Genomic DNA, 23,807 nt, shown 5'->3' on the forward strand with positions numbered 1-23,807 from the left:
GGCCGCCGGGCGGGTGGGTGCGAGGTCGGGGCTGCTGGCCACCCCGCCCCTCTCCGGCGGGGCCGTCATTAGGGCTGCCGGTTGATTACAGGCTATTGATTTGTATGTGCGGCTCCCGGCGCCGGCGGCGGCCGCTCCCGCTGGTGCCGCCGCGGCCGCTGGAGTTAGGGCAGCGCTTCCCGTAGCGGCGGCGAGCTCCCACCAAACATGTCGGCTCCCGCCGGGCCCCGGGGCGGCCCCGCTCCTCCGCAGCCTCCTCCGGCTCCTCAGCCCGAGATGCCCGACCTCAGCCACCTCACGGAGGAAGAGCGGAAGATCATTCTGGCCGTCATGGACCGCCAGAAGAAGGAAGAGGAGAAGGAGCAATCCGTGCTCAAGTAAGGGCGGGCGCGTCCCTTCTTCGTCCTCCCGGCTCACGGTCGCGGAGGTCTCTTCCGCGGGCTGGGGGGCGGCACGGCCCGGGCGGGAGAGAGGAGCCGGGCGGCCGGGGGCGGGCAGGGCTGCCTCTCGCCACCGGTCGTGCCCCGGCGGCTGCTCGGAGTCGGGCGAGTGTGGGGCACGGGGGGGATCTGCCCCAGCGGGAGCGGGCAGAGAGGGGCTGGGAGGCCCAGGCCGCCGCGGCCCGGGCTCTCCGCCTGCCTCGGCCGCGCTCCGCGGGGCGGGCGGCGGCTCCGGCACCGCACGCCCCGGCGCTGGCGGGGGCAAGGCGCCCAACATGGCCGCACAGGTGCCGTTCTCACCCGGCGTGTGCCATCAGGAGGGAAGGGGGTGGGTCGAGGCGGCGGTTGGCGCCGCCGGAGGGTGCGGATCGGCAGCATCGGGCCCCGTCCCGGGGACGCGGCAGGCTCCGGGCTGCCAGGCGCTGGCGCGGCTGCCCGGGGCGGTGAGGGACCGGCGGGGCCTAGGCTCCGGCCGTCTCGCTGGGTGGGTTTGCCACAGCCGCCATCTTCCCCCGACAACGTGTCTGCCGCCCGCCCCCGCCCCGCTGCTCTTTCCAAGCTTGAGCCCCGGCGCCGGGGGAGGCGAGGCGCCCAGCCGCCCGCCCGGAGCGGGCACGGGGGGAGGCGGCGCCCCGGCCCCAGCACCGGGAGCTGTCCGGGGCGGCCCGGCCCCAGCACCGGGAGCTGTCCGTGGTCCGCCCGGCCCCAGCACCGGGAGCTGTCCGGGGCGGCCCGGCCCCAGCACCGGGAGCTGTCCGGGGCGGCCCGGCCCCAGCACCGGGAGCTGTCCGTGGTCCGCCCGGCCCCAGCACCGGGAGCTGCCCGCTGCGGCGCGGGGTCTGGTCCTGCCGCTGCTGCTCAGGCGCGGCGAGAAGCCCGGGGCCCGGGGAAGCGTGAGCTGTTCCCTCGGGCTGTGCCCCGGCCGCGAGGAGGGGTCCCGCATGGGCCTTGCCCTTCCCCAGCCTGGCGCGGAGGCACCGGGTAAGCTGAGGATACTGATCTCCCTCTGTGGAGGAGTAATCACGCTGCCTTCTGATGGCTTAAAAATGAGCAAAGCTGCTGCTATGGTGGACATTCATGAGTGCAGTGAAGCTGAAGCACTAAGTGATTTATTACACCAAAACTGGTACTGTGTCCTGGACATGTTAACTGCAGCTGGCCCTTCACACTCAGTACCTGGAAGCTCTCTTTTGGGCTTTAGTTGCTGACTTTGCAAGTCTGTTTCCAAGATTCGTTGCATTATTATTAGCATCGTAGTAAAAACTTCAGATATAATTTCTGTGACAGCTACTAAACTGTGAGGTGTTCTCCTAAAAGCATTTCAATATCTATTTAAAAATATTTTTTGAAGAGCGAACGTTTTGAAGAATGTCAGTGCAATGCAAGCCCTGGAAATAAAGCACCATATCTTGTTTTATCATTATCTCTCAGTCTCATGCAACACAATTTTGTTGCTGTTGTGATACTTTTATTTTAAAGCAATTTAGACTCCTTTACATTGCTAAATTGTGTGGCTCCTGGCAACTTTTGTTGCAGATGAGAATATTTGTGATCCAATATAAAGTACAATTTCAGTTTGGCACTAGGATCAGTTTAAACTGTCAAGCTTGCAAGTGAAGAATAAACTGTTGTCAAGTAATGGCAAGGTAAAACTAACTTGAGTAATAAAACAGATCTGTTTTAATTTGTACTCTGCAGAATCTTGGAAGCAGACAATGGACAAAAGTACACAAAGGATAGCCTAAACCAGCCCTCTTAGGAAAATGCTATTGTCAATGGAATGCAGATAGACGGCTTACAATATTTTACAGGATACTGATAAGTGATCTGGTGTCAGATTAATAACTCACCAGCTTCATTTTTTTTAAAGTGAAGTGGCTCCTTGAACCATCAGTTACATGTTTATTCTGAAAATACCTACAGATTTATTAATCACAACCATCAACCAAAGTCATACCAGAGCTTGTTCTGCATTTTTGGGTAGGTATTACTGAGTTTTGTTCTCTTGGCAGAAGTTTTCCTTCTGCCAAGAGAAGAGAAAGAAGAAAGGAAACCCCCTTATTTGTATGAATGAACTACTGTTATTGCATAGAGATAAATATAGAGCTAAATCCTGCAGTCTTTGTTGAAGTGTAATTCTCCTTGAAGGCAAGCTCCTTTTGAAGTGGAAGGTATTTTTGTCTGACTAAGCAATAAAATGGTGTCATTTCATTCCATGGAGAAATGTGGGAGGATAAAAAAAGATGCTGAAAACAAAAGTTGACTTTTAGAGATTTTATCACAAGAACTGTTCAAATGTTGTAGAAAGGGGCAAGCGTGGATTTCCTGTATTTTTTTATATATATAATTTATGATGATTGAGTATCAATATGAATGGCTAGTCCCTGAGCTCTGCTTCTTTTCTCCATTCTATTTCTAATTCGTGCTTTTCAAATTCTTTTGCTGTGCCCATCGCTGTGGTATTTGAGCATCTTCCAAACGTGCGTTAAGTAGTGTGACTCACATCTATAATGTGAACTATTTTTTCTGTTCCTTTCACTCCCTAGGGTAAATATGTGTGGATTTAAAATAGACATGTAACTACTTCTCCTTAGACTTGTTTTACTCTTTTTGGGGAAAGGAAATGCAGATGGTATTGAGTTGTAATCTGTAGCAACTAATAGTGATCAGGTCAGCATGAATGCTTGCCAAGATTTGCTAGAACATGATGGCATGGAAAGCAGAAGCTTTCCAGATTTGGTCTCTCCTTTGGCCTGGTTCAGTCTGTGAAATATGCCTTGCTACAGTTGTGCACCGTTCCTGTGGCAGAGCTTCTGCTATAAACAGGGGGACAGGCAGCAAACTCTGCTGCTTCAACTGTCTCTCTTCTGGCATCTTTGGGACCCTTGGAGTGCATTTTGAATGTCATGTAGTAAGAAGGTGCCTTTTTGACAAGGTTATCAAATGTATATTTTGCATAATATTTAATATGCATAATGCATGACACTCAGAGAGAGTGAATTTTTGTCTGTACACTGAATGTAAGTCCTTCCTTGCTGTTACAGGAATACCTACATATTATCAACTTTTATCTTTGTGGGGTTTCACTTACATGTTTATAGGATAGAACTTTTGATTATGGCTTCTCCTTTACACTAGGCACATCCTTTCTCTTATAAATATGAGTTTTGTGTGTGTAAGCTTTCTAACAGATATCAGATAGCACATTTCCTCCATATGGATTGATTTAAGGGATCAGTCTTGTGCTTTTTTACTTTTCATTGGTACTTTTATTTCTGTATCTAAGGACTGGTTTGAGAGGATGCACACAGAAAAAAGATGTGTAGAAAATGTTGTTATGCTGACAGTTTGCGAAAACTTAAGTTTCAGCCTGTGTGATGTGTGCATACACTTTTCTACTTGCAATGTAATGAGTTTACAGTTCCTTTGCCTAATTATTCTAAAGATAAAATGTTCCCTCTGTAAAGTCAGACTCACAGTTCTGAAAATACATGCGTTTCAGCTTTTCATGGGTATGGACAGATTGGTCCAGTATAAGACAAATTTTCCCAAGAGAAATTTCATTATAAAATCATCCAGCTTTTAATATATTTGAAGAGCATCACAGGTTTACCATGAGGTCCTTAAAAAAGATCTCTTTTGTATGTGTGTGTGGCTGAAATCAACTGGTGTTGTCGTCTGTTTTATGAGGGGGAAGAAGACAGATGGAAACACGATGGGCGAGCTAGAGAATGGTAGCTCTCCATTAGCCATCACTGTCAAGGACAGAGTAAGCTTTGGGAAGGCATGACTGACTGCAGCCTTGTGTGTGTCCCCAGTTGCACAGCCATGGTAAAAAATAGGTAGTTACACTTGCTGAAACAAAATATCCGACAACCAGACCTCAAAGAAGCTGGACTATGTGGGCTCTGCATGGCCCCATGGGTGCATGAGATGTGGGGCAGGATGCTGAGCTGCAGGACATGAAGCAGCAGATTGATGGCTGTGAATCACAGCAGTGCAAATATCTGTCTCACAAAGTTATTGTACTGCTTTACAAATAATGATCCTGCTTTATAAATAATAAACTCCAATTTGTGCTGCTTTTAAAGCATTGTACGTTTAGGATTTGGATTTGGGGACTGGAGGGATGAAAGAGGTGTAGGCAGTGATTATATGTTTTGTTTTTTGAAACTAGAGATATGTGTATGGGAATTTCCAAAGTTTATAGGGTAATATAAAAAGTTTTGCTTTTGGCTAGATAGTAAACTAGAACTCCAGGCAGTGTTAGTTGTTTAGGTTGTGCTTCCATAACATTACACTGCCTTCTGTCTAAATCTGGAGCACTGATCTGAACGGTCCATCACTATACCACTCATTATTTTTGTCTTGTTTCTATGTGTTATAAAATAAAATATGGTCAAGGTGACTTTAAATGTAATAACTTTATGCAGCGGAAATAAGTGATAGAGGAATTTATCTGAAAATACATAGTTGAGGAAGATGGTTGTCCACTTCCCTGCCCTGCCCTCTTCCCTGCCCTTTTCCTTTCCTTCTTTCTCATTCTCTGCTGCCCCCTAATATTCTTTATCACCTCTCTGTTCTTTTCTTTTTAGAATTTCTTCTGCTTTTTGGGCCTCTCTCAAAATTGTCTTTATTCCTTACTCTTCTCTCTTACCACATGCTTAGACATTTTATAGTGTAGATAATGCTTGTCAGGATGTTACAACTTGTAACATTTGCTCATCAAGAAAGACACAGTTTTTACAACTGTTCTTTAAAGCATCTACCATACTTTTGGGCACTGTCTACAAATAACAGCAGTGGTACTTCCTCTTAGTGACTAAGCAGAATGTATTTGGAGATTATACAGACTGGCAGTTACAGTAATTACTTTGCTTGCTAATGCTAATGTTGAGTAGAATTGAGTAGAATTTCAGAAGACTGCAATTGTGCTGATGTTCCCGCTTTCAAGAAGATGGGTTGGATGTAGAAAGGCATGACATCATATGGAGCTGAAAAACAGAAAAGCTGATAGAGGATATAGTTAACAAAGAACGTGAAAAACAGATGTTTAACACCAGTCAGTATGTGCTTTTTGAAATCTTGTCAAATAAATCTGATTTTGTACTTCTTTGAAATAAAAAGAAGAAAGCATTTAATGTTACAACTGAAAGAGGAGTGTAGGTTATAATTTAGGGTGCTGGGACTGTCCTAGAGAGCGGTGAAATTCTGTGGTCTCTGGAGGTGAGACGACGGGGCTGAATGGTCCATTCTGGATTTCACCTGCATGCATCTGTGAGCTGGGTAATGTCTAAATAACTGAAAATGTCAAATAATTGATTTTTCCATTGAAACAACAGCTTAATTAGTGTATATATTGTTGGTGCAAAAATACACAGAAGCGACAGTTTACTACAGAACTGATATAAAATGTGTTTTTACCCTGCCAATGAAGTTTTAAAATACCTATAGCATAATCAAAGTTCCATAGTAAGGATGAAACATTCGAACTTTGAAATATAATCCAGTGCAATGTGAAAGTAGTCATGTGTATAAGTGTTCTAGTTTTATCTTGAAGGTAGACTTGACAGGCTTGGGAATTTTCTTCAGATAAATGCCACCTCTCCCCCCTCTGCTTTACCAGCTTCCTTAAAGTTTTACTTTTGTATTCAGAGCCAGACGGATAGCTATGGAAGTTTCTAAGTCCATTAGGCCTACCTTTTCCAGGAAGAATTTTCCAAAAGAACACAAGATACAATGAGTTATGATCTCCTCTATACTTGTTTGGCTGCACAAGACATTACACCTTAACAATGAGCTTTGAGGTGGGGATGATTTTTTGGGTTAAGATTGATTCATATGGGCTGTCTTAATCACATATCTTACTATATCATGGTTAATAGCCACATGTTATCATAGACTACTTGATCTCTTAAAGTGGGCAACAGTGAATCTTCTTAATTTAGACTCTTGGAGAAAGAATCCATTTAATTGTTTAAAAATAGCATTCAAAACCAGATGTCTTTCAGATAAATGAACTAATAGAATAAATCTTAGTTTCAAATCAAACCAAATTGTTTTCAGTGCTTCCTGAGTTTAGATTTTGTTTCTTTTGCATGACTATGTGGTGTAACAGGAGGAACCCTTATGTTCTCGAAGTAACTGTCTGTTGAGGGTATATTATAGTTTACTTAGAAGAACAGTTTGCATCTAATCTAATAGTGCTTTTGTAAACTCAGTAAACTCCAATAACTGCATCTTGTGATTTGTTAAACTTCTGGTGATGCAATGAAATTGCAGAATTGGTGCTGTGTTGAAAAGCTGCTTCTGCATGATATTATGTTGGAATGGTTTCCTCATGTTGTTTCTGCAAGATACTGTCTTCAAGCTGCAAAGGCATCAGTCCTTACTGAGGTTATAGCAATTAAAGTAACAGTGCAAGATTGTGTAGGGGAGTAGTAGTGTATTTAATCAGTTAATACATATTATTTTTTGAGAGAAAGTGTTCAATGTAATTTGTGCGGTTTTTAGCTGGTCAGTTCTACAAGAGCAGTACTGCCTCATCAGAGAAGGTGAGGAGTGGGCCAAACCAATCTTCAGGTAAAGCTCTCAGACCTGGTATGGAACTTTAATAGTTTTTTTCAAATGATGGTTTACTACTGAAAGGTATGGGAACAACAAATCCAACTACTGATGTAACCAGTGATGGAGATTCCTTGAACTTCCTAGGTAATTTGTCTTGGTTTCTCAGAGTCATTATCCTTAGCATTAGATTTTTTCCCCTACTATTAAACATAAATCTCTTTCCTGCCATTTGCTTCTTACTCTGGACTCAAAGGACATGCAGATAGATCTGTTACTTTTCTGTTTACAGCAACTTTTTATATATTTCACAAATGTGATAATATCTCCTCCTGTAGACTCTCATAATCTCCTTTCCGTAGACTCAACAGGTCATATTTTCTAGACTTTTGGTCATTCTTGTTGCTGTTCTTTCTACTTTTTAACTGATCTTTTCTTTTGAAAAACAATGTCTAAAGCTAGACACACTATTTCAAAGAAAAGTGTATGAGGAGAGCACAAGGAGAGCCCAGTTCTGGGCTCCCCAGTTCAACAGAGACAAGGAATTGCTACAGAGAGTTCAGTGGAAGGCAACAAAGATGATAGGGGATTGGAGCATCTCTCTTATGAGGAAAGGCTGAGAGAGTTGGGACTCTTTATGAGAGGAGACCTTATTAATGCCTATAAGTATTTAAAGAGTGGGTGCAAGGAGGATGGAGCCAGACTCTTCTTGGTAGTTCCTAGTGACAGGATGAGGGGCAAAAGGCACAAGCTGGAACATAGAAAATTCCATTTAAATATGAAGAAAAACTTCTTTATGGTGAGGATGTCAGAGCCTTGGAATAGGCTGCTCAGGGAGGTTGTGGAATCTCCTTCTCCAGAGATATTCAAGACCCACCTGGATGCAGTCCTGAGTAACGTGCTCTAGGGGATCCTGCTTTAGCGGGGGAGTTGGACTATATGATCTCTAGAGGTTCCTTCCAACTCTGACAATTCTGTGAAAAAGTGCCTCCTTCTCCACAGAAAAAAATAGCACTAGGTGTCTTGCACAGAACACTTTCCTTCTGCAGCCACTATCAGGTGTGTTTGGGATTTTTGTTGTGCTATAGCATTATGGCCAGCTTGTGATCTGCTATACTTTCAACATGCTTTCCTGCAGAACCGCTGTTGAATCAATCATTCCTCATTTTGTGTTGTGAAGTTGATTACTTCAGCTACGCGTAGTGTTTGTCTTCATCTCTGTTGAGTTGTATTCTGTCTGTATCAGATGCCTCATATGAATTTTGCATTAGAGTGCTTAAATAAAATGCACAAACAGCCCTTGGAGCAAGAATGAAGATTTGCCTCCAGAGAGTATCCTGATCATGGAGCTATTTAGACTTTCTCTTGCTTGTCATGCATTCACATTCCTGACTGCACAGTTGCACAACTTCATTGGTAGGATGCAGAATAATTTCATTCCAGTTTTGCTCAGAGCTTGTTCATTAGGGAAGAGAGAGCTGTGTTCAAATCTTCTCAAGCTGAGAAGGGTCTTCAACACAGATCTGGTACCTCTTTGGAAAGACACAACTGCTACACTACTGTAAGGGAAACAGTTGCATCCTCAGCTGTTTTTATTCAGTTGTGGAAGCTGTTGGCTGACTTACAACAAATCAGACGAAAAAAGTTGAGGTCTCAAAGTTATTTAAATACTGAGAGTTTAATGAAAGGAAGTAGATGGGTAGTGGAAAGGGATTGTTCGCATTCCTGACTGTGGAAAAGTATGTTCACACCATATCATATGCCAGGGAGACCTTATAGGGGAGAAACAACTATAGATGTAAAAAAAAAATCAATCATGAGCTGTGAGTCCTCACAAAATCAGGCTTTTTTAGGTTCAGCATTCATAGAACTGCTGAGTTAATGACAATTATTGCCTCTGTTTTGGTATCTTTTTCATTCCTGTGTTACAACATTTAGAGCTTGGGTTAAGGATTGAGCCCAGAGAATCTCTGGGATTCTTCTGAGCCAGTGTGAACATCTATAGTGTAAGACATCTGTATATGAAATTGCTTAGATTCAATTTAAAGCAAATGGAAATAAAGAGGTGCCTTTAAGATGTGATCCATCTCATCTTAAATTAGACATTTTGATGGGCTGGATGAATTGCAGAGCCTATTTCTGGCCATGGACTTAAAAAGAATGTGAATGTGTCAGATATAGAGGTTTACCTTGTAGACATCTTGATCTAGGTAAGCTGAATCTCACATTCAGAGTTCTGCCTTTGAGAGTAATTCTTCACTATTTGACCTTACGAGAATGCCATAGCCACGATCCCTACTGAGACTGACTTTTGTGCTTCTCCAGATTTCTTTAGAAGCCTGTTTGTCAGCCTACATCTTTTGCTTACATCTCAATCAATTATTAATTAGAGCATGCTAATTTATCCATATCTTCACTATTTGACACTCACTGCTGGGAACCTGAGTATATTTTCTCTCTAGTCCAAGATTATTCTTAGGATTTGGTGTATTTTTTTTTACTAAATTCAGAAAACCTTTGAAGAATGAGATCTAAAAGAAGACCTTGCAATAGAAGATATTTTCAGCACATGAGATGAAGCACACCTATCAACAAAAGTACCTTACAAAGAAAATCTTCACATGCCATTCACCAATAAGAATGATTAATGGATAATTTAAGACAGAAGATAGAATCTCATAGCTGAAGATAGTCTGATTGCTAGGTGAGAAAAACACCAGAATTATCTACTACTTGTCAACTTTAAAAAGTGTAACATTAAGACCCAAAGAAAGCTCTATAAACAAATTTAAGCTGATACTTTCTTTCTGTCTCTATAAACAAATTTAAGTTGATACTTTCTTTCTGTATGTCACACACCATGTCTCTTTTGCCATGTATCACTGGAAGTTAGAGATATTTTGACATAGGCTTTCATTACCTTCTATGCTTTGAATTTCTTCTTATTCTGCCAGTTTAACAACATTTATTCAGCTACTGTGTATTTACAAGCTGGTAAGTCACTTTTGATAGTAGTCTGTTAAAAACACACAATTGAATTGCTCTTCATTCTGAATTCAGTGCTCCCTTGCTTTAAAAGCCTACATAAACAGGTTATCTACAGAAGATTTTGTGTGATACAGAAGTCAAATAAACTTTTGCTGAATCAGGCTCTAAGACAGTTTGGGAACTTGGGTTTTGATCCAGCATGCTTTCATTAATTTGGTTAGTCATTGTGATTATGATTAATTTAATTCTTTCTAACTGACTGCTGCACAGTGAGAGACAGCTGAACTGTGTATTATCTAACAGCCAGAAAAATAGCATCACTGCCATGTTTAGAGGGCTGAGAATTACACTTTTATTGAACTTGTGCTTTGTACCAAAGTTAAAATGATTTGGGCAAATCTTACTTTTTCTCAAACTACTAGTAACATTACAGACATGAAACATCACAGTAAACCATGTGAGCTTTTAAAAAATAAGAACTTGATTTATGAATAGAATGAAACTTCTTGTTCAGATTTTTGATAACATACTGGCTTTTTGGAATGGTTGTAAAGTTATACCTGTGGATGCTTTGCTGATAATCTGATTTACGTACAAGTGGTAGGTTTGAGGTGGTAAATCTAAATGAATGGGAAATATTTCTCAAGTGCCAATGTTACTTCCATAATAATAAATATCACATTGGAAGCCATTTCAAGTGAAGCAGCACTTTAAGTTATTTTGCTGAACTTTACAAAAAATACCAAGTGAATTCAAAAGTGATCAGGTGTTACAGATGAGCTAAACTCCAATATGAATGGAAGAATATTATATCTTTACTTAGGATCCACATTTCTTTTTAAAAACTGCATCTTCAGTGTTTAAAATAATGTATCAGAAAATCCGAATATATTTTTTCCTGTTCTGTTTATGATGTATCTGAAAAATTGCTGTAGAGGGTGTTGTGAAGGCATTGAGCCAAGAAAAGATATTTTCAGGGTAGAGTACAGAGGAAGTACTTGCTGTTTGAAAGCGCTGAATTCTTCTGTCTGCTTGATATCTGAACACACAGGTGCCGAAAGATGAATGAAATTTAATGGACCATAGCCGAGCATTGATGTACTTTTATATGTTTTGAATTTATTTAGGCGTGGTTGGAAGTTGAGTGTTTTTATCTACTTTGTAGTGTTTAAATGAGCATGTCTTTCACAGAATTTACTGAGTGCTCTTGTCTAAAATTTGGTCTGAGTTACATATTTGAAAAGCCTTTATAACACAGATATTCTCTTGTATAAAAGAAGCTTTTATTTGGAGACATGCAAAATAAGCATTTTGTTAGATTTGTAACTATTAGTATGAATGGTCATATTTGTTCTGCACAAATAAGTCTCATAATAGTTGGAGAATTAGGCCATGATCACACTGACACTTGTGCTCCAACTAACTGCTCAGACATAAATAGCTATTTCTTAACTCAATGGGACAAGTTATTTACAAGAAAGAGATTCCTTAATTTAAAGGAATACATGCCTTTGTTTAGGCTTCATATTTTTGCCTAATAATGCTGAAAAATAATAATTGAAAAAACATTCACTGAAATTGGAATTTCAGTATGGAGTTTCAGTCATGGTTCAAGACTCAATAATATGTTTGGGTTTTTTTGAGTTTTTAACCACTGTGCATATAAGTAATATACAAGATGCTTCACAAATTGCAGTGTTTACTCTTTTAATAAGAAAGGATTTCCTGAAAGTTTACCAGTAAAATTAGTTAGTTCTGTGGGTCACTAAATGAGTAAAGGCACTGTTGTATATTTTTTGTTCTTTATTATTGAAATAATCTAATTATATAATCCTAATTTTATTGTCAGGTTATATAAATAAATAAGAAAAAGTAGTTTAGAATCGGTAGCATTTTTGTCACTCTTCATAACCACAAGATTTTTCTTTGACAAGGACTTAAGAATGTTTTATTATAGTAATCCATGAAAAATGAGTATTTTGAAGGGACTGCTGTTCCTAAACCAAATAAGACTAAGCACTTCCTTAGTAACAGTGACCCATTTTAAAACAGCTCCTGCCTCCCATTGGCAAAGCTGCCCACAAGAAAGATGGTGGCTTGTGTTAAAACAGGGAAAATATCTTCTATCTTGGACATAAGTAACTTTTATTCACTATTTACAAACTTACTGAATAGTGTTATCATGATGTGGGAGGAAGTTTATACAAGAGGTCTACTGTGCATTTCTATTGCTTAATACTTTTGGTTATCATGGAATCACATAATTGTCAGAGTTGGAAGGGACCTCTAGAGATCATCTAGTCCAACTCTTGTGCTACAGTAGGATGGCCCAGAGCACATTACACAGGACTGCATCCAGGCAGGTTTTGAATATCTCCAGAGAAGGAGACTCCACCACCTCCCCGGGCAGCCTGTTCCAGGGCTCTGTCACCCTCACTATAAAGAAGTTTTTCCTCATATTTAAATGGAGCTTTCTATGTTCCGGCTCGTGCCCATTGCCCCTCGTCCTGTCACTGTGAACTACTGAAAGGAGTCTGGCTCCGTCCTCCTTGCACCCACCCTTCAGATACTTATAGGCATTGATAAGGTCTCCCCTCAGCCTTCTCTTATCATTAGTATCTTTTTAATGGATGGTTTGAACATCTGCATAATAGTTTTTGTAACTACTTTACTGAAACACATTCTAGCTTCAGTTTCAGTTTAATACAATTTTTAATCAAAACATTATTTGATTTTAAAACAAAAAGAAGAAAGGATTTTTACTGAGCTCTTGCCCAACAACCTGATTAATATTCTTTGCCTTTTAATTTGTAATTAGGTTCATATTGCCATAATGAATGTAAACTTACATAAGAATTTATACAGAAGCTTGTAATTAACTGTATTCATAGCTAAAAAATGTATCACTAGTTTTTGTGTATGGAGTAACTATTTGCACTGGGATGTTGTGTCTAGATGTTGGAGGGGTGCTGCAGGGCTGGCTTCTATGAGAAGACACCAGGAACTACCCTCATGTCAGAGGGAGCTGGTTTCAACCAACTCCAAAATGAACCCACTGCTGGCCAAAGCTGAGCTCATTGTATAATCTGTGATTTGTTTAAGAAAAGATTAAAAATGCTGGAGCATTTATTGAAGAACTGAATCCCATGGGAGGAACCCCATGCTGGAGTGAGGAGAAAAGAGCAACAGAGATGAAGTGTTGTAGGCTGACCACAATGCCCATGGCTCATCTATCTGTGGTGCTTAAGGGGTGGAGGTAGAAGATTCAGTACTGAAGGCGAGCCTGGGAAGAAGGAGAGTCTGGGGGAAAGGCATCTTTAACTTTTGGCTTGGTTTTTATATTCACTGTCCTCCTCTGTTATTCATTTGCAATAATTTAAATTAATCTTCCCCAAGTGGAGTCTGTTTTGCCCATGATGGTTATTTGGTGAGTAATCTCCCTGTCCTTATCTTGACCCACAAGCTTTTCCATCTTATTTTCTGCCCTGTCCTGCTGAAGAAGGGGAATGAGAGAACAGCTGGGTGGGTGTCTGGTAGCCAGTCAAAGTCAACCTTCTGTAGTATGGTACTTAAAAGGGCTCACTTGAGCCTAGTGACATCACTCTTCCAGGGTGCCCTGTGGAATAAATGCAGCAAGAGAAAGAGAGGCTTCTCCAGAAACTATCTTTGAGGGGATAAATTCAGCTCTGGAGCCCTGGATAGTTCTCCGCTGTCAGTGCAGCCAGGCAGCTCCACTGCCACCCCAGCTGCTCCTTCCTGCCTCTGTGAAACCATCATGGCCCTGATGCAAGTGTCTGCTGAATTGTCCAGTGAAAATGCTTCAGGGAAGTTAAGCTGATGAAAAATATTCTCCCCTTTGCCAGTTTGGCAGAGCAGTTTTTTTTTAATCTACAAAAAGGAACAGGTCTGCTTCACTGTACAGTCTCTCGAGTGGCTGAGCTAGCAAAACTGAGGGGCTGGGAGAGATTAGCTGCAGTGCTTTTGGGGTTTCTGGGAGCAGTGGACTTATTCCATCCTTCATTTCCACAGTCTGCAATGACTGGTGATGCAGTCCTTGAGAAAAGCAGCAGTCAACACTTTAGAAATAATTTCTGGTTTTGAAGGTGCTGTTTAAGGTCTATGAGTGGATGCAGCCAAAATTAGTTTTCAGAGCTCTTCTTCTGAAGGAAACAAAGAAATGCTAATAAAATTCTGCTGTTGAATAACTGGAGGTGGAAGACCAGTGTTGGTTCAGATAGAACTAGGTTTTGTGTCTCTATATCAAGCAGCATATGCAGATTTTTTCTCAGATACTTCCAAAAGTGATTTTCTGACATAATGGAAGAAATTTGTTAAGCTCGTGCGATGTGGAAGGAAAGAAAAAATACCTCAGATGAAGCTGGCTAAGAGAATGTATTGCATTTTCCATTGTGAACTGGACATAAATAAGGAAAAATGTCTATCAAAGGTCCTAGTTGGAATTGCTGCTCAGAAAAGCTTTTACATTTTCAAAGGTGACTGGACAATTTTTATTATGTAAAATAAAGGGAGAGCTGCTTTGCCCCTAGTGTTTCAGTTCTTGTATGGAGATAAGATCTTCTGATTGTTGAAATTATGAGATAGCTTTGGCTCTGAGTTTGTTTGCGAGTTACTTGAAATATAGACTACATGTGTATTTTTAAAAAGAGGATTTTAAAAAGAGGATTTTTTTGTAATTTAATCAATTATTAAAACATAATTTTAAACAGTGAATTCTGTAGATGACAGCAATTAAAATTGAATTTCAATATGCTAAGGTCACAAACTCAAGAACTACTGAAAGGCTGTAAGATCACAGAATCACAGAATTGTCCTGGCTGGAAAAGACCTCTAAGATTACTGTGTTTGACTGTCAACCCCTCCCAGTGGAGGAAAAAAAAAAAAAAAAAAAAAGGCCACTAGAGCGTGTTCTGAAGTGGCACATTTACACGTTTTTTATTTACCTCCAGGGATGGTGACTCCACCACCTCCCTGGGCAGCCTGTTCCAGTGCCTGATGACTTTTTCAGTAAAGAAATTCTTCCTACTGTCTTGTCTAAACCTCCCCTGGTGCAACTTCAGGTCATTTCCTCTAGTCCTATCCTTATTTACTTAAGAGGCCAACACCCACCTCATTAGAACTTCCTTTCAGCTGACCAACACCCCTGGGCCCTTTTCTTCTGGGCAGCTTTCCAGCCACTTTTCCCCAAGCCTGTAGTGTTGCCTGGGGTTGTTGTGACCAAAATGCAGGACCCGGCACTTGGCCTTGTTGAACCTCATACAACTGGCCTCAGCCCATTGATGCAATCTGTCCAGGTCCCTCTGCAGAGCCTTCTTACCCTCAAGCAGATCAGCACTCCCACCCAGCTTGGTGGGATTACACAGAGAAACACAAAGAGAACTTGCCATTGCTACTGTCTATGCCAACACATAAGGAAAAGACACCTTGCATCAAAGCAATAACGTTTTTCTAATTGTAATAAAAGAAATTGATTCTGCTAAGTATAGACTTTCAGACTTATTTGTACATCTGATAGGTAGCCTTATTGACTTAATAGATTTTTTTGGAAATAGACTGGTTAAGAATTATATAAATTAAAAATATTACTGTGCTAATAGCAGTTTTCTCTATGCCTACCTACCCATATTATTTTTAAGCAATTCTATATTTAGAGGGACATTTCATTCTTTTAGAAGAGAAAGAAATCTATTAGGACTAGGACTATTATGTAGGACTATTAAATATTTACATATTTTGTTCTACTTGGTTGCTAATATTAGCCCAGTATTCATTAAGAGCTACATTCTACTATTGGTTAGATTTTTTTTCCTTGGCTTGCTATAACAGTCATCTTAGATTTACATTTTATTGAAGAATAAAACAACTGCCCCCTTTCTTATGCCTTCCCTCCAGGATGTTGGTAAAAATTACTACAGAAGCAATATTTTATGATGTTAACATGTATTATAAACCCAAATGAGTGTAATGGTCCTCCTTTCAGAATCAAATCCCAGTCTTCTGGGACAATTTACTGCTCCCAAATATGAATAAATTGAAATAAAAAAGTCATTCACTCAGAAGCCAGCAATTTTATTTAACTAACTTCCTTTTAAACACTTTTTTACCCCCTACAAATACCAGATACAATTTCTGAAGGATATAGTAGGCTTTTACTTTTTCACAGGTTAATATTCAGACAGTCTCAGTGGCTGGTTCAACAAATGTCTAGAGTTTGACTGGATTACAGTCATTACTGGTTTGTACTGCTGGCTTGAATGCCTGTGTTATTGCAAAATGAAATACTGAGAGGTCTTTCCTCTTAATGCCATATGTAAAGAAGATGCACTTATACTAGCTCTCTCTGTAGAAATTCAGCAGAGATCTCATATGTGATAATGGAATTATTCTGAAAATAAGAAAATATAGTGGATGGCATGTTAATCTTAAACAAGACTTTTTTTCCATCCAAGAAATGATATATTCCTTCCAATGCTCCAAATATGTTTTAAATTATGTAAGTGCTTGTTTGTTTTTAATTTTATGTACATTTAGGCTATACAAGATAGGACTTTACAATTTTTTGTAACTTTATATCCATTTTATATATAGAAGTGTTCTAGGAGAAGACCCTTTAAGTCTGCGAGTCCTGTAGATTTTAATACAGATTAATTCTAAATCATGCACTTCCTCTTACAAATTCTTTGTGAATGGAGCTAGAAAGAAAATATTTGGGTTAGACCATACAACTGGAAAATAAAACACTTCTTTGTGATGCTTTCCTGAGAATTTTGTTTAAATTAGAAAATGATTGAGCCTGATTTCAGTTTAACTTGCATTCTTCTATTCTGTTTAAAGTCTGCTGGTGCTATTAGATCACTTCTGATTTAATCTTACTGTCAAAGAAAAATATTAGGCCCATTATTCCTCATCATTTATGTCAAAACCTGTAATGGCTGTGCAGAACTGAGAGACTGCAAACAGCCTTGCTCCTCTCCTGTAGAATTTGTAGTTCCTGAACTGGCTTTGCTGCCTGCGGAAGAGCGGAGAGAACAGCAGGCTGAAATGAGATGTAGTGCCCATCCCAGAGAAACCCTAAAACAAATAAACCCCCATTCTGTCACATAGGAATTGTATTCTTCAGTCTTGTGAGACTTCTACTGTTCTCACTGGGGAGGAGGACCCTTACTGTATTGTCATAATCACTCTACAGGCTTCCAAGTTTCCTTATGTTGATTGATACTAGTGCTTGAGTGGGAGGTGGATGTATTGAAACCACAGATTCTAGATTGGCTGCCAATATTTTGCTGATGTCTTTATTATGCTTACACAATAAGGTGTTTTCTGGTAATTTCTTCAAAGATTGAGAATGTTTTCCTTTCTTAGAAGTGGGTAAACATCAGCAAGTTTGCTGATGACACCAAGCTGGGAGGAGTGGCTGACACACCAGAAGGCTGTGCTGCCATTCAGAGAGACTTAGACAGGCTGGAGACTTGGGCGGGGAAAAACCTGATGAAGTTTAACAAGGGCAAGTGTAGAGTTTTGCATTTGGGGAAGAAAAATGTCATGCACCAGTACAGGTTGGGGGCTGACCTGCTGGAGAGCAGTGTAGGTGAAAGGGATCTGGGGGTCCTGGTAGACAGGAGGATGACCATGAGCCAGCAATGTGCCCTTGTGGCTAAGAAGGCCAATGGCATCCTGGGGTGCATTAGAAAGGGTGTGGTTAGTAGGTCAAGAGAGGTTCTCCTCCCCCTCTATTCTGCATTGGTGAGGCTGCATCTGGAGTATTGTGTCCAGTTCTGGGCCCCTCAGTTCAAGAAGGACAGGGAAGTGCTTGAAAGAGTCCAGCGCAGAGCCACAAAGATGGTTAAGGGAGTGGAACATCTCCCTTATGAGGAAAGGCTGAGAGAGCTGGGTCTCTTTAGTTTGGAGAAAAGGAGACTGAGGGGTGACCTCATCAATGTTTACAAATACGTAAAGGGTGAGTGTCAAGAAGATGGAGTTAAGCTTTTTTCAGTGATGACCAATGATAGGACAAGGAGTAATGGATACAAATTGGAGCATAGGAGGTTTAAGGTGAATATCAGAAAAAATTTTTTTACTGTGAGAGTGACAGAGCACTGGAACAGGCTGCCCAGAGAGGTTGTGGAGTCTCCTTCTCTGGAGACATTCAAAACCCGCCTGGACGCCTTCCTATGTGATGCACTCTAGGTGACCCGGCTCTGGCAGGGGGGTTGGACTAGATGATCTTTCGAGGTCCCTTCCAACCCCTATGATTCTATGATTCTATGATTCTATGATTCTAATGTCTAATGTTCCGTTAGGTGTAGATAAGTGGATAAAATCTGTGAAATAGATCCAGAAAAGTGAGACAATTTGCTCAGAATGCCCCAGCAAGTGAGTAAAATGACACTTATCCATTAAAAATATTGGAATTAATTAAGCTATTCATTGTACCTGTTAAAAATGAGCTTACAAAGTAGGGGAGAAGCTGGCAAGCCTTGTAGTGTCAGCATTTCCCAGCATTTCCTGTGTTCACTGTTACTTCCAGAGTTTTTTCCTTTCTATTTTTTATTTTTTTTTTAAATTTTATTTTATTTGAAATACTACATGAATCTCATGCATCTTTGGCTACTCTGCTACCTCCAGATACTTTTCTGTAACATCACCTTGTGGAATACACACAGTATAAAGAGTAGCATTTTAATAAACAGTAAAACTAGTGTGATTTCCACAAACATGATAAAGCTTTGTGCTTAAAGTTCAAGAATAATCACGTGTGTAGTAAGTATTGTGCTTACAATAATAAAAAGTAGGAGAGTTGAAGGAAATTGCAACTTGATATCTACACTTATGACATCATCATGTATATAGATATAGTGTTAGGTTTTTATTTGTAGCAGATAAAGGAATATAGGGCTTTCAGTGGTTCTTGTTCTCTGTTTTTCACAGCCGGTTAACTGGCCTTCAAGAGCATGCTCACTATTTAAGTTACTTGAATCAGTTTTTATACAAATGCTTCTGAAATCAAAAAATATTTGAAGAATAATTCTAATTTAAAGCTAAAAGAAAGCTACTTAATTAATAAAACGTAAAGTAGAAATTATGCATGCATTAAAATTCTAAAGTGTTCTCTATATGACTGTATATATGATTTTAAAGAAAAATGTATATTATGTTTGTAAAATAAGTGATAATAAGTCTGTATCTTTTGAGGTCTCATTAAGAAAACCTTTCTGATTGAAAGTATTATACTGTCTGTGTTACACCATAGAACACTTCAGCAATATTTTGTCTGTAGTAGATAATATGTAAAAATAGATATCTCATTGTCTTGAATTGTTTTTATTACAATATCTTTTTTTTTTAGCTCTTTTGGGTGGCAAAGGCCTATATATCTTTTGCTAGAGGAATACATCTTCATGGATGCTAACAAAATTAATTCCTGTCTGTAGTTAAATTTATACACTTTAGTCAAGTGAGAATCAAAGTATAGAAATTTGAAAAGGGAGTATTTAATTAATGTTATTTCTAACAGCTGGTGTTTGATAGCTAAAGCTTTTTTTTTTTTTCTTTTCACTGTCAGCTGCAGCATTTCAAACTGTTTATGATTTGCTTGTAACAGACAGCAGTGCCAGTCAAAATGTCAGAGCCTGGATGCTATCAGTTTCTGTTCATTTGCTTATTCAATTTCTTGCTTTGCCACAACAAACTTGTGCTCCCTTGATCTGTCAGACACACTTAAAATAAGCTGTAGTCTACCTTACTATACTAGTTTTGTGTTCCCACGTTTATTTTAATAAGGTGCTTTATCTAGTTTTATTTAGAGCAGATTGATCTATATTCTTCAGAAGATTGATAGAGTCAAAGTGCCAGTAAGAATGACACCAAAATGCTGAACACACAGTGGAATTACCCAACCCTTTTTCTGCCTGTGCTGTAGAGGGATACAAAGCTCTTTTCAGGGCCAGGAAGGAGGTCTGCTCCTCTCCGTCTCCAGCAGCTATGTGGGTGTTTCCCAAGCAGAGGTGGAGAGACAGTTGACCTTAACATTTGTTAGCAAGTTTTGGGATTGTCTGCACTCTCATAAAGGAGGAAGTGATTAGAAACAAGAACAAATCTGACTTTGATTATCCCTTTGTGCTCCCAAAATACATTTTCACAGCCTTGAACAAATGTTGCCTCTGAAGAAGCACAAGTAGATTTTGTTCCTTTCTCTGAGCTTTTAGTAAAAATAGAGCAAACACACATTATCCACAAGACTCGTATCTTAGTGTGTTCATCTTTGTCTCTCTTTTGGCTTCTGTTATTTTCTGTCCTTGAGAAAGGATGTAATTATTGCAAAGAGCTTTTGATGGGAAGGTGGGCCATTCATTTTATGGGGCAGATTAATGTGAGCTCAGTCAAGTAGTTGAAAATAAATAGCTGAAAATCTTGTGTTCCTGAATGAGAATGCAATTCTCAGTACTGAGAAGACAAGAATTTCTCAGAATGTTTCCTCATATCTGCAGCTTGATACATGTCCCAGTTCTCTGGATTTGGATATGCAACTCAACTTGGACATTTCCCTCTATAATAGGACCAAATTAAAGTGCATACCAGTCCTCTCCAGTTCTCCTGTGTCCTGGTTTCCACAGAAAGGAAGCATCACTGTGTGCATCTGCTGAGAGCTATGGCATGTAGAAAAAATAGCTGGTTTGGATGATTCGAAGGTGAGGATATCTAGGTCCTGATGCTCAATGAAAGATTTCTTTCGGTTCATTCTAGGTCCTCCTCTGAATTCTATTACCTGCAGTGTGCATTGCACTGTGGTATCTACTGTCTAGATAGTGTAGCAGTATCTGTAGCAGCAAAATCTGAAGTTTGCCCTGCAGTGATGTTTTGATCCTTAAGAGTGTGTAATGTGGTGTGTTCTCCCAAGTTAGTCTTTTTGGACAGGGGGAGGTGATTGAATTTTATGCAAGTTATGTTTTCTCATCCTCATTAGAACAAGCTGAAGTATTCTCATCAGGAAATGAATCAGAGTGACAGTGTCCTCATTTGAAAAGAAAAGGTGTAGCCTCCCAGATACTTTAGGATTTAAAAATGCTCTTTGCCATCAGTACAACTGTGCCTCCAGGAGAAATGAAGAATCCAGTATGACCCCATGACTGTGCACTTGATAATCATTTCACTCTTAATAATCTAATCCGTCCATTGTAATGAAGCAATTAGCTTGCTGTGCCCCGAGCTGTAGCCTAATAATGAATCATGGCATTTATTCTTATTTTAACAGTTCTACTGTTGATCACTATTAGGTGGGGTTTATTTGACCTGTCCTTTCTGGCCTCCTACAGAGTAGAAAAAAATCTTTTTATAAGTTAGGCTATCTGTTGTGAGGACATTTATGATGGATGAATTTAGCTCACTGCCATAAATTTATTTAGGTCAGAAGTAAAGGTATTAAAACACTGGAGGAAAAAAAAGGAAAAAAAAAAGGAAAAAAGGGCAAGGAAAGAAGAAACCACAGAACTAAATCTGGCTGCTACTAGTTCCTCTGGTTTCCTTTGAAGTAATCAAAGAAGCGATCTGTGAGAAAGTATTACTCATTCCTGATCTTGTCAGGGAGCCTTGGAATCTTCCCTGTATTTTTCAATTTCTTTTATGGTCTAACACTCCATTTCAATATAGGTTATCTTTATAGGGTTCTCAGTTTAAAATGGGATGAAAAATTCCTTGTATATTTTTAAATAGGATAAGGAAAAGATCTTATTTGATGAGTAATATTTAAGGTTAAAGTACATCTATTCTGACTTTGCCAGAAATGGGTAGCACTTGTTTTCTTTCTTCATTCACTGTCTTTCACGCTCTCCCCTTTTTTTTTCTGCTGCACTTACTACCCGTAAGAGGTTTCTATAGCACAGGCAGGTTTTGTCCACTGTAACTGTTACTCCACTGCTACAAATCCTTTTTCCTTTGTGGCAGCAGCCTGAGGTATCAGACACGGCCTTCAGGAGGTGTGAGGAGAAGGAAGAAGGATGAGGGTCTGGTTGTTCAGTGTAACTGCTGAAATGCAGATCCAGGTGCAAAGTGTCATTACAAAGCTCTGAAGGGGAGAAAGCACTTTTTTTTTTTTTTAGACTTTTCAGGGTTTTTATTTATAGTTTTATTTATTTTTAAACTCTATCAATAGAATTTCCTGTTGCAGTGTATTATGCAGAAGTAGTACAACTGGGTATGTTCCCCTGGGCTCCTTGACTTGTTTTCACATCTTCAGTAAATTCTGGGTGTACTCAGGGCTTCATTAGACCTTCTCAGCTTCTTGTTGGGATTTGCATATCCTCTGAGGTAATGAAAAAAAATCTTTTCAATTTTTTTAGGATTTTTTTTTTGGACAGAACTTTCCATGTGCTGCTAGAAAGCAGACAAGTTTTGATATCTGGATTCTGCTGGGAGAAACCAGAATTTCTGCCAGGTCCTCTCCCCAGCTCCTTGGCAGCCTCTGTGGCAGGTTGGTGGGAAGCCATATTCTGCACTCTTTGAGCCGTTCAGTCCCTGATTCTTCAGCAAGAGAGACAGCTGGGGCTTTCAGGACCCTCCGTTCTGGGCAGCGTGTCAGGTGGCTTGCTGCAAAACCCAGACTCCAAATTAAACTGGGTCAAAGAAAGTTTTGAATTTTTGAATTTTTTTGGTGTTCATTCTTCTGTAAAATGGGATCACTTCTAGGCTTAAACCTTGTATCTTCCTTTCCTTATCTGGATTTTGAATGTTCTGCTGTCTGAATTTTTTTGATATTTCAAATCAGTGTAGCTCCTCTCCCTCTTTTACCTTTCTCTTTTCAGTCTGTTACAGAAAATTGTTACAGAAAAATGTTTATGCCTTAACAAGGGTCTCACAAATGTGATTGAAACTATTAGATTGTTAATAATGTGGCATTGGTCATGTTTTTTGGGTAAAAACAATTCAACTCAGCTAATCTGTACAGTGAGAGATTATTATTAACTCTGACAACCCCTCTCTTTACTGGGGACTGGAATTTCCCAACTAACTACTGAAACTTTGTAAACCAACAAAGTTTTCACCCAGACTGGGCATACAACGTTAAATTGTTTTTGCTCTATTTATCTATTTGATTAAAATCACTTGCTGAACCAACACTTTGTCGTTATATGAATCTGACAGTATAGTGGGCTAACCCTCTGCTAGAAAGACTCTAATATTACCTATATTCTATAGTGTTTAGATTTCATTTTCTGTGTATGCAGCACAGTCAACAAACAAAATGTCCTTCTAATTATTGTTATCACTTGACAAACAGCCTTCTCTTGTCTCATTTAGAACAAGAAACTTGCTTAACTCCTCAGAAAACTAAACTAGTCCCATGCTTAGACAATATTAGAGAATAAATTGAATTGCCTACCTTTTCCTATTCCTCTTTATGTAGTTTATATTGTGAGCATTTGAGGGCAGCTCACAGGACTTTTTGTTGTTTTAGAAGTGCATGTCTACTTTGGTTTGTGCTAACATTTGTAGTAACTATTTGCCTTTCTGCAAGTTTTGTTAAAATGTATCTCTGACATTCCCCAAAAGAACTACTGTTAAATATGCCTTTTTGCTTTCATTAATTTTTGGACAACCCTGAAGAGAGCTCATGCTGAAAGTATACAAAGGTGCAACAACAAACATTTCTAACTAAAACAGGAGAATAATAAATAACACTTCCATCTAACACCAGTCCCACCTGTGGGTTGTTGTGGTTTGTCTTTTTTTTTTTTTTTTTTTTTTTATAACTGTAACTGCCAGAATTTGAAAAATTTTGGAACAGTTTTCTAAAGAAGGTTG

The 23,807-nt window shown here is 39.8% G+C and overlaps 1 protein-coding gene across 41 annotated transcripts in view; it reads left to right on the forward strand.

Annotated features, from left to right (window-relative positions):
* Nucleotides 1-201: 201 nt before the first annotated feature.
* The window catches only part of RIMS2 (regulating synaptic membrane exocytosis 2), a 470,125-nt gene continuing 446,519 nt past the window's right edge, over nucleotides 202-23,807 (forward strand). For all 41 annotated transcript variants that reach the window (XM_051611522.1, XM_051611538.1, XM_051611532.1 and 38 more), the window contains exon 1: nucleotides 202-377. In XM_051611522.1, coding sequence (XP_051467482.1) covers nucleotides 208-377 — 170 coding nt within the window. In that variant the 5' untranslated portion in view covers nucleotides 202-207. The remainder of the gene's footprint in view (nucleotides 378-23,807) is intronic.

Source organism: Apus apus, chromosome 2 (genome assembly GCF_020740795.1).
Source record: "Apus apus isolate bApuApu2 chromosome 2, bApuApu2.pri.cur, whole genome shotgun sequence".
NCBI classification, from domain to species: domain Eukaryota; kingdom Metazoa; phylum Chordata; class Aves; order Apodiformes; family Apodidae; genus Apus; species Apus apus.